This window comes from Egretta garzetta, unplaced genomic scaffold (genome assembly GCF_000687185.1).
Source record: "Egretta garzetta isolate BGI_Z169 unplaced genomic scaffold, ASM68718v1 scaffold38, whole genome shotgun sequence".
Classification (NCBI taxonomy): Eukaryota; Metazoa; Chordata; class Aves; order Pelecaniformes; family Ardeidae; genus Egretta; species Egretta garzetta.
Window position 1 is genome coordinate 1,584,602 of NW_009260667.1, and position 11,774 is coordinate 1,596,375.

Sequence of the window (11,774 nt, forward strand, 5' to 3'; positions counted from 1 at the left end):
AACGTGGCTTATTGCACAACAAATGAAATATTTCTGGACAGGTGAAATTAGCTGAAGTTTGAAGAGTCCGTTCAGTCTGAGGAAAATATGAAAGCAGTGCTCTATAGTATAGAAAACAAATTTTCACAAAGTCTTGTGAAAGTATAATGACACCTTACAGAAGTTCACATAACTAGAAAACAAGGTAAACACTGTAGGAAACATTTTTGGGGGTGTATTTGTGTAACTAAAGGGCAAAACTATTTGGGAATGTTTAGAAGTAAGGAGTCTTTTTTTGGTTGTTTTTTTTTCCCCTAGCTCTCTCTTGCTGCTGCTTTTTAAAAACACAAAATGTCTGAAGTTAAGCAGAGGAAAAAAGGTATTTCTTCATCCAAGACCAGTGATGGTTCACCAAAGGCTGAGAAGCACACTAATTGTGGGAAGCTGGCAAGTCCCAAGACCAGCAATAATCGGAATTTCTTTTGGATAGACTCACGGACAAGCTTGAGCATAACTTCCCTTGCCTTTTGCCTGGTGCTGACCTGGTAGGTAACCCTCTAAAGTGGATTTTAATATTTTCATTTGTATTCTATACTGTATTCAGTCATGGGCAATATGATTAGTTACATTTGAATACAGCGTTTGGGTTAAGTGACTGCAGAAACTTGTTAAAGCTAGAAGGGTCAAGAAAAGAATAGCAGTATTCACCAGTGTGGAAACATTGGCATACAGTGAGGGATTATAGAAGCTCGATCTGTTCTATCCTGTTGAAAGTTTAAAAGGTGCCTTGCTCATGAATTGTAAAGACCTGCTTTGGAGACTACGTCTAACTGTGAAGAGCAACTTAATCTGACAATAAGTACAACAAGGCTCATGTGGCAGCTAACAAATAATTCAACAGTAGAAGTGGAGTTTTCTGTAAATAATTTGCTTGGCAGTGTGGTAAATTGTTCGTCAGGTGGAATCCTCACGTAAAGGTCAAATATCTTTGTAAAATGTTTTAGAATATCTTAGCAGCATCAGTACCTTAGTTCCATCAGAAACTGAGCTTCGTGCAGAATGATATGATGAAATTCTCAGAATTCTAGGGCAAGAAATTAGTCCAGATTATTACACTCTAGATGTCACCTGAAAATTAAAGTAAAATTCGTTCTTATTTTAACATAACCCAGATGTCACTATCTAAATCTTTGAGAAACAGAACGGCATAGTAGAATAAAAAGATTAGTCATGGTTCTGCTGACTGTTTTATGTATATCTGTTTGTCTGTTTTGCATTTATCTACATATAGCTAGCATTTTAGCTTTTATTGCTTTACACAATCTGTATAGTATATTGTAGGTCTTCTGAAACTTCTAATTGCTATGCACTATACTAATAAATATCAGTTTATGAAAGCATTTTAAGTATTATAAATAAACTCTATTATTTGAGATAAAATTCTTCTTGCTACTAAGAGGATCCCTGCATAGTCTACGATCAACCTTGTTTTGGGATTAATAGACATCCAGAAAAAGTCAGGTATCCGTAGCTGTACAAGCTTTGCCACAATGCACCATGTGTTCTTGGATGGTTACAATTAAACAACATTAATCAGCCTATCTAAATCCAAAGGCTTCTATGCATGATTTTGTAATGCCTTGCAAGAAAGTCCAAATTACTTTTTTGTGTTTTATTTCCACTGATAAATAATACTTTATCAGTAAAATATATTGTGAGGCAATGCATTACAAGCATGTAACGGTGTCCCTATGTCAGCAGTCTTATTGGACGTTTTTCCTGTTTGAATGGCATACGATGTAAAACCAAAGAACACCTATGCAAGTTTCCTTATTTTTCCACCTCTAGTGGAAGGTAACTCCAGTATGAAGACTGATCAACTTCATTAAATTATTTTTATTTTATTCCTCATGTATTAATCTAGCAAATTCGGTGAACACATATCCCTGCAGAAACAGATTGCTGTGAATCAGGTCCTGGAACACCTAATATATGCTGATTGTGTGGTTATATTTACTATTTATTTACTTGCAATTTGCAGGTTCCTATTTCAGCAGTCAGGTCAATTTGCTGATATGGAAAAAAAGTACAATTTCTTACAGCAAGAAGCTGAAAAGTTCCTGGACATGGAAAATAAAGTTAACTTAATTTCTGAAAAGGTAATGACTCACTAACATGTTAATTGGGTAATCTCTGGTGGACGTTTGCTGTTGTTGTACTTTGTTGTCATTTAGTTAAATGTAACTGATTGTTTAAAAGAACCCTTTCATAATGTGTTCTACTTGCCCGTGAATAGGCCTTTGGAGAATATTTTATGTGAATAAAGGTGTCAATCGATACCGTTGTTCAAGTGTGTGAATATAGTGGTTGTGTCTCAGTATTATTTTTTAGATACTAAACTATTTTTAAAACCTTACATTTATGCACATACTTAGTTCTAACAGTACTGTTCTTCTAGTATACATTGATTTGAAGAAAACTTCCAGGCATTTTTATGTAGTAGACCTCTTCTAATAATACAAAAGACATAATGAAGTGATAGTTAGATTTTTTTTTATTGCTATTTTATTTTCTTACCTATGTATGACGTTATCAAATACAAAACTTGGGCTGGCTGCTGAATTATCCCCTGTATCATACAGATAATAATGGAAGTACAGCATGCCTTATCCCAGTGATGTTGTTTTAGCACTGATCTCATAATGATGTCGTTTATACATGATGTAATTTGGATATTTATATACTACACTTCAGATTGCAAAATGTTGCATGGGATTTATGTAGTGCGATATATTTTACAAAAAAACCCCAACCCAAAACCACCATGGAAAATAAGGGACTTACAACAAAGAAAATGGGATGTAGCCTACAGAAATTCAACAAGAAACATACCCTTTTCTGTGACTTTTTCATGCTAGGTTAATCAACAGTATTTTAAAGATGAAATATGAAAACAAAACATACAGGAACTTTGTAACAAGTAAAGTGGCTTCTAAGGAACTTTATTATCTGCTAAATAAATGCAAATGGTTTTCTATTCTTACTTCAGTTAAGTAGACATGGACATTGTTTTGTGTTACAAATGCAGCTTGAGCCTTCTGAAAGTATCCTACAAGAAGCTGCCGCATCCATCTCCACCATGATTGCGTTTGAGCAGGGAATATCTTCTCTTCACAACATCATAAATGACATTCAGAACAACGAACAAACTCTCTCTATAAAGTTGCATAACATTGATGAGAAGTTCCAAAATGTTATAAATTCCTGGAGAAGAAGCTTGGATGAAATGAACACAAACACTAGTGATTTAAAATCTGAAGTGAAGTTCATACATACAGAAGTAACTTCCCAAATTAATGAAGTTGACCAAAGAATTAAATCCCTTTCAGAAAAAGTAAGAGATTTGGAAGACAGTACTGGCAGAAATATTAAAACAGTAAAAAGGCAAGAAGATGATGACTTCTCTAGAGTCGAACAAAAGTTGGACTTACATGCAAAGGCAGTTGGAAAGCTAGAAGAAGAACAGAATAGTCTGGTAGCCAAGGACACAGACCTGAATCAGAAACTTGCCAACTATGAACCTAAAATTGAGGAGTGCAAGACCCATTTGCCAGCAATTGAAGATGCTATTCACTCTATTCTTAGATTATCAAGTAAATTGCTAAGTATGGAGAAAAAAATAGAGGACTTGACAACACAGCTATATACTGTGGAAAATGATATGTTGAAAACTGTTTCTGATGCAATGGCAATGCAAAAGGTTCTTGAAGGCATACAGTACAATGACAGCATATTGAAAGTGCAAAATGAAACAGTGGTTTTAGAAGAAGTAGTGCATGACATGGAACTATCTTCAAAAGCAAAAGAATTATCTTTAGAAAGCTCTAACTTAGAAAATGACCAGAATGGGGATAAGTGATTTTGGACTTAGGGTTTCATTGATGAAAGAGCACTTTAATTTATTCTAAATAATGTCATTCCAACATATGTGAAGGGTAGCTGAAATATTGTCCTCAATTTAAACAGGCATTAGATCAGACTGAAAGGCAAACTTATAATAAAGAGGATAGAGAACAAGAAATGCTGCGTTGGAAGAGGCAAGGAGTATTTTCTTGAATTAAAGATTATTTTCATCTTATTTATTAAAAGATCATTTTTATTAAAATGGAATTTGAAGTAGAGTATTTGAATTTAAGGAAAAAACAAAACCAGAGACAACAGATTAAAATTTGTATTTCGTTCTCACTATTTTGTTTTTTATATTTTTACTTTTTGTATTATATTCTATGGACTTGTAACACAATGTACCATTAAATACATATCTCTAGGCAGATATGTGTGTACCTTGCTTTTAATGTATTACATACCATCATGTTTTTGTGTTTACGGTACAGGCTTTTCAATGTCAGAGTTGTTACTGGGATCTACATACTTTATTATGTGCAGGAAAGCACCAAGTATATTTTTAACAGCTGAAGCTTGTATACAACAGCATTACAGAAAACACTAGAAAAGCACCCTTTAAAAGAGAACCCTCTCTTGTACTGGTATTTATACGCAGGGGGTTTCATAGCAGCTGGCGTTATCTTTTATTTCTTTGGCCTCATGCAAATAGCCTCCTTAGAAAGTTTGAAAAGGCTGAAAATGAGGTCTAAAATCACTGGCATAGTTTTGTACAGCTATTGGATTTGTTGGACTACACATAGACTGAAGTTCTTATTAACAGATATTCCTGTTAGATTCTTCCATCATTTAATTTGCAAGTTTGGTGTGATCAGCCACTGTATTAGTGTAGGGGGTTTTGTTTGTTTTGGTGCTGTTAGAAACAAGTTTTAACCTATTCTTCTGTGGAATGTTCTCTGTTAGGCATTGCATGACATGTCTGGTATCGCATTGCGTTTCAAAGAGAAAAAAAAAACTTAAGTGTCACTGCCATTGTTTCCACAAGTCTGGTGAACCAAGAGCTGCGAAAGCAATTATTGAAAGCCATGGAGTTACATACTTGGGGGCAGGGAATATCTAATTTACCCATAGATACAATAGGTCTGCCTACACAGGGCATAGTACTACCCAATAGGCCTGATAGCTGTTCACTAAAATTTGGACCTCGGGACCACCATAGATTTCTGTCTACAGACTTACCTTGTGGTAATTTCTGATTCCTGAACTCAGAAAAGGAGATTGCTTTAGCAGACAGTATGAACCCCCAACTTTTATGACCCAATCAGACTTCAGTTGAATTATTCTGGTTTCTGCACATTCATTTATCTAGAACCCTACTGAAATCTTCACTAAACAGTTAATGCTGCCCATTCAGGAGACTACTAAACCAGCATTTCTCAATGTTATAAAGTCTATCGCTTTCATGTATTTATTACTTATGTATAGATTTGTATCTGCTTACAGTCATATTCAATAAAAATATATTGTAGTGGATTCCCCTGTCCTGGTGCATAATCTAGTTCAAAATAAATTGCTCTTCCAGAAATGGGACGGAATAAATACTTGAGTGTTCAGTGTTCCATGAAGAACTACTATTCTATACACAAATGGTTTTTAAATACTTTTCACAAGTGTTTTCCAGTGTGTTTCTACTTCATGTATTTTTGGGGAAGGATGATGGCTGAATTACCTTGGTATGCTCCCCAATTTAATGTCTTTCATCAACCTCAACCCTATTGAAAGCTGAATGTACACGAGATTGAACAGGAAATCCTCATCCTTAGAGGGCATTACCTAGGAAACCAGCACAACTCTCCACAACCTAAATTTTGGTATTTTGTTTTTAAGCAAGCAGTTCTGTGCTAGTGAGGAATACCAACTCTATCAAAAAGTTAAATATATTTGTTTCTTTGGTGGTATTTTTACTTCTAGTGTCAAGAAAAGGATTAGTATGAAACTAATTCTAGACTCTTAGAATGTTTTTCAGCTTGCCCATTTGGTGTTTTTTTCTCCAAGTTCTACCCTGACTTACTGGGGATTGAACAGAATAGCATCACTCAGATACGTTCTTCCTCTCAATTCTGAAAACTAAGAACCAATCATTAAAAAAACAAAAAAAAAAAAAGTGAACTCGCAAATTTGGCCAAAAATCCAAAAGTAGCATGAGTGTTCCCTCATTAATGTAGCTTTTATGGAGGCAGGCTGTTTTAAGTAATGTTTTTCCTATGAAGTATTTTGGTAGCTGCTTAAACAAAAGGGAACCATGCCTAATTCCTTTGGCTTTTTCTGTTGTGAATGTCATGTTCAAAATAAGTATTATGGTTACCAAAATAAAACCACGTCAAATAGAATAGAATCATAGAATGGTTTGGGTTGGAAGGGACCCCTAGAGGTCATCTAGTCCAACCCCCCTGCAGTGAGCAGGGACACCTTTAACCAGATCAGGTTGCTCAAAGCCCCGTCCAACCTGGCCTTGAATGTTTCCAGGGATGGGGCCTCCACTACCTCCCTGGGCAACCCGTTCCAGTGTTTCACCACCCTCATTGTAAAGAATTTCTTCCTTATATCCAGTCTAAACTTACCCTGGTTTAGTTTAAAGCCATTACCCCTTGTCCTGTCACAGCTGTCCCTACTAAAAAGATTTTCCCTATCTTTCCTATAGGCCCCCTTTAAGTACTGAAAGGCCGCAAAAAATAATTATGGTCCATGATTTTTGGATAAGAGAATTTTAAAGTAGGCATCTCTCTCAAATGTTTCCAAATGTCATTCTATGTGTGTCTTTCTGGATCATGCAGGTTATAGGCTTAATACAAAAATTTCTGTAAATCACAGGAAGATTGCATTTGATGACTTGTGTTTTCAGAGGTGATGCTGGAAAGTCATACAGCACCTTCCTGTAATTGTTAACATAGAAAAAGTAGTAAGATTTGGAGTTGTTATGTGTACTGAAAGGAAGAAAATGAATTTTTTTGTTCTGTTGCAACAGAAATTTATTTCCTAAAGACAGGGTTTGTGCTCAATTTCAATATCAGAATAGTAATGCATTTCATTAGAGTACATCTTGATGTGAGTTGTCAAGCGAGAAATCTTCTCAAATATTTTTATTTGTATCCCTCTAGTGTGAAAAGACTTGGAACTTAATGGAGCAGCTGGAAGACCTTCAAATAATTTCTCACATTAAACATCTGCAGGAAGATACTTATACAATGAAAACATGGTCTAGCAGCGTAATTAAAAAACAAGAAGAACTGCAGAAGAATTTAACAACTCTTTTTCATGCAGTTTCAAGTGTTGAGCAGAATGCAGCTTCTGTAGTAAAAAACATAACTTTGACAATTGTGACGGTAAAAACTGACATCAGGCGCATTTCAGGCCTGGTCTCAGATATGACTGCACTGGCAGATTCTTTGCAAACACTAGAAGATAAAGTAGAAGAAGGTGACAAGAAGACAGTAAAAAATATAGGAGACCTGCTTACCAGTAGCATCGACCGAAGTACAAAACTACAAAGCCTGGCATCCAGTAACGCAAGAAAAATTGAGGAAATTAAGACGGCATTATCTGAGTTAAGGAGTGATTTTAACAAGCATTCAGATAGACTTTTGAATCTTGAAGGTGACAGAGCAAAAGTTCTCAAGACGGTTACATTTGCAAATGATTTAAAACCCAAGATGTACAAACTTAAAAAGGATTTTGCCATCTTGGAGCCATTAATAAATGACCTAACACTGAGAATAGGAAAATTAGTGGAGGATATATTACGACGGGAAAAGGAAATTGCTTTACTGAATGAGAAATTAGCCAATCTAACAAGAGTTCAAACTGAGATCAAAGATATGAAAGAGGAAATAACCAAGATTTCAGACATTAAATGATCACTGTGAAATATCACTGCCTAAAGAACAGTAGTGTTTGAGGAGTGTTAACTCCGTCGCGTGTAGTACTAAGAAGAAAGGCAGCGTTTAAAGGCTTCATTTAGAAGCACACAAACTTAACTAGAGATTTGTCCTCTTCCTTTGAAAAGGACAAAGTTGTACTGATTTCAAGGGACAAGCTATAATGTGAGCAAAATCCATGTCTCTCTGCATGTATTTGTCTTTCTGAAGGATGACAGATGCTATATTTAATGCATTGCTTGTTTTGTACAATAAAACAATGTTAAAGCATAAAGTGTTCTTACCTTTAGAGTTTGCTTTCATGAAGAAAGCTGGACCCAAGACTGACAGATCTTCAGCTTTCCCTTCGTGCTCCAAAGGAAGGAATAAAATTGTGGTTTCCAGATAGAGTCAAATGAGTTAGTCAAACTGCAGTAGCAATTCAGTATTTGTCTCAATATATTCACTTTTACGATTTTTGTGAGCTATAGCACTTTGCTTTTTTTTTTTTTTAAATAACATTTAAAGAGGTAAATGCAGTGAAGCAAGCAATACCCAGAAATATTGCGGATGCCTTGCAAAAAGTTTGTCACAGATTTAGATGGAATAATTTGCATAAGGTTTTCTGTGAGGCTTTATAATTGTAAATTATAATTACTGTGCAGCACTATTACTTCTTTAAAACACAGAACTTGGTATGGGGACAATGCTTTGAAAGACCTACTAACCCCACTGATGGCGCTCTCCCAGTGTCACGGTATCTGTTCAGGAACCCTAACAGCGTTACTCATTCTTTGTTTCTTAGCCTGTAAAATACTATAGCGAGCAGCAGAATTAGCAACAAGAAGCTACTTAGATCCCAAAAGGTTAGACTGATATGAGCCACTGGCTGTATTCCTGGGGTGAGGAACAAGAGTTTAAGAGATCCGAGACATACAAAAACATGGTAGGTGGCAGACTGAAGTAACATGATAATGGGAATGGGTTTAGCAGAGGAAAGGGGGAAATGCGCAATAAATGATAATAAAAATGACCATAAAAACCTATGAGGAGAGATACAGCAATTAAGAAAATCCCTATAAATGAAATGATACCAAGATGTGTAAGTATACAGTAAGGCCTTTATGACTTCTCAGTTGTTTAGTTGGTCATTAGCAGAACATCCTGCAGCTATTAGATTCTTGACTGTATGGAAGACAGAACCATTCCCCCCCTCACTATTCGCCTCCTCATTCAGCATTCCATACCTTTTGGCCTGCTTCATGGTGCTGGTCTTCGGAACCTTGCTTGCTTCGTTGCCCTCGGTCAACCTCAAACGCTTTGTATAATCAAGTTTTCCTCTTTTTGGTATAAGTCCATTCCTACCTCCCAATTTTCTTTTACCCCTTTACAGTTTATTCGCAAGGATAAACCTGTCAGAAGACAAGTTTTCCTAGAAAGCATCCACAGATACTGTTTACCAACCATCCTCCCCTTGCTCTTTCACAGAATTCTTAAGCAAGCACCTGAAAATAACCAAGTGGCATTTGAAGGAGACAGAAAAATTAAACAACATCCAGAACAATCAGCCATGCTAAGGCATGCATTGTGTATCATACCCAAAAAAATATATACACATGCACATACATACACCATAAGAGTTTGGGTTTTACATAATAAGTATCTCTCATTTGTTTATTAAAGTCTGATATTCACTGAATCCATCGGTCGGGGGAGGGGGGTGTGTGCGCAAGCACATGGTAAGTCCCATCAAGGAGGGCACTTGGCACAGCAGATGTGGCTACCAAAAGAACCTTGACACAGCTGTGTGAGAAATCTATCCTATGCATCTTTCACTGTGGCCCATACGATGCAGTTAACAGCTACCAGTGAATTAGTTGCATCACGGGCTATAGTAATTCTGTTTATTCTGTCTTCAACTTAATGAATGAATCATTTGTGGTCAGTAGCCAGTAAAAATCTGGAGAGGCAGAACTGGAGAACCGGTAGAGCACTTTCTACATGAGTGAAGTGGAAAATATGCTCCAGCTGCACAGTTAATCAGAGAAGTCTTGACACAAGCAAAGAGGCCTTTCTGGATGAAAAGAGCACACACTCTCCCATGTGGAAGAGTAACCAGAAAATAAGCCAGGATAAACAACTGTTAATTTCACTTTCAACCTCCAAATGAATACCTCTGAACTTAGGACACATCTACCAGTGAGAAGCTGAGTATACGGTCCTGTTCGTGGTCTCCATGGGAAGTTAAGTATGCAAAAAATGTTACAGAAGCATTAATTTATCTACAGATGTATGCAGACCACCCACCCTTCCTTCCCAGGAAGCGCAGGTCCAAATCATTGTGGTCCCATCAGAAACTGTGTTGCTACAAGCAAGAGAGAAAAAGTTTGCGTCACAGAAGTAAAGTTCAGTTGAAAACAAAAAAAATAATAATTGGGATCTAAAGTTTACACACCAACTGTATTGTCCCCAGAAGTAAGGTGAGCAAGCAGTAACTCTCCCCATACTCTGCGCAGGCATTACAAATCTTTGTTTGCCCTTCAAGTACACACCTCCACTCTACTAGAAAATTAAATGCAAATTTTAGAGTTGCTTTGTAATTACGGTGGTCTAAGGACAGAAGCAAAGCTCTTTCTACAGTGGAAAAGATGAGCTAAGAGCAAGGTATTCATAAATTTAAAGCAGACCACTAACCTCACCGCCTTGGTTTAGTACTGTCGGCGGCGGGGAGGAGTAGCGACTCGGTAAAACCACAACCCCCTTACTTCGTTCATTTCTAGGGGCACTCAACGATACTCTCTACCATTTTATTAAGTGATTGAGAGATCCAGGTAATAATGACAATTACAGCTATGCTACTTAAAATGCATCATCCCATGCAGCCCAACCTGTAGTGATACTCAGGGCATCTGCTTTTAACTTGGCATGCAGGTACAGGGCTGGCCAGTTATATTCTAGCCAGCAAGTGACAAGGAAAAGAACCAGCAACAGAATTAAGCGATCAGTGCTCAAAAACGACACGAGCAAAGTAATCCCAACATGCTAACATCTACTCTTAAACACCGGCACATCAGCTCAGCCAAGAAGTTTCTGCTAGTGACGTCCTTCTCCCACATCACTCAAGTCACAAAAATCGCATCCTGTAACAAGGCCGCGTAGCCACCGAGCTCAGCTATCCAAGGCACTCATCTTTGCTATAAAAAAAGCAGAATGTTTATTGTTTTCACTGTGAACTACATCATTTCTATGTAGAAATGCAAATTAATTACAACTATTTGCATTATTACAGCCCATTTTAAAATGATACGTAACAAGCGTTTCAGCAAGTTTCGGCAACATCAGCGTATTTGACCTGTAGTACAATCTGATACAAACACAGGGTGTCAATGGAGCTGTTATTCCAAATTTAAACCAGAAAGCTTATCTCAGCTCCAGTAGTAGCAAGAAATTATGTTTTCTCCTTCATAAAACAATATACACAAGCAGCATATACATAATCTGTATTTTACAAAGCACTTTTGGGTTTAGTGACTGGTCTGGAGTTACCCAAGTTAGACTCGGTTCAAAATGGAGCGCTCCTTTTTGATGCAGGATTTCCCCTTGCAATGGAAGCGCAAGCCCATCTGAAGCACCGCACCTCCCCTGTCCCGCGTTCTCAACTGTCGGAAAACGCACCGCACATCATGCTACAAAGCATACTTAGCAATGACAAAGCTGACCTTTTAAATGCTATTTGATACTAGTTTTCCCACCGAAGCTTATTTAAGCTCTTTAAGTCATAGCATTTTGTATGTTAAAGCCCTTCGCCTCAGGCATCCAAACGAGCCTTCGGCTGAATGCCGATGCCCTCAGCAGCTGCAAGGCCATTCTCTCAGGTTTTCCGCTGAAACACACCACCAGAAGTAACAGAAAGTGCATTTCCCCTTTCTCAGTTACGGAAGAACAGAACGGCTAGCTGCCCCTTGTAGTCTCATCTCA

General features: G+C 37.2%; 1 protein-coding gene across 2 annotated transcripts; it reads left to right on the plus strand.

The window, feature by feature from the left end:
• The first annotated feature begins 302 nt into the window (after window positions 1–302).
• Window positions 303–8,095, plus strand: LOC104132317 (IKBKB interacting protein). 2 transcript variants are annotated; one of them, XM_009645593.2, is made up of 3 exons: window positions 303–524; window positions 2,021–2,138; window positions 7,041–8,095. In XM_009645593.2, exons 1-3 carry the CDS (start codon window positions 331–333, stop codon window positions 7,794–7,796), a joined length of 1,068 nt encoding a protein of 355 aa, XP_009643888.1. In that variant the 5' UTR covers window positions 303–330; the 3' UTR covers window positions 7,797–8,095. The 2 variants fall into 2 exon arrangements, with proteins under 2 accessions (XP_009643888.1, XP_009643887.1); XM_009645592.2 differs by lacking the exon at window positions 7,041–8,095 and adding an exon at window positions 3,068–4,169.
• Window positions 8,096–11,774: the final 3,679 nt, after the last annotated feature.

Bases quoted from the DNA above. Each gene is read 5' to 3' on its own strand.
- LOC104132317 (XM_009645592.2), top strand. From the start codon at position 331: ATGTCTGAAGTTAAGCAGAGGAAAAAAGGTATTTCTTCATCCAAGACC. The intron at 525-2,020 runs GTAGGTAACCCT...TGCAATTTGCAG, and splicing joins TTTTGCCTGGTGCTGACCTG to GTTCCTATTTCAGCAGTCAG. The intron at 2,139-3,067 runs GTAATGACTCAC...TTACAAATGCAG, and splicing joins TTAACTTAATTTCTGAAAAG to CTTGAGCCTTCTGAAAGTAT.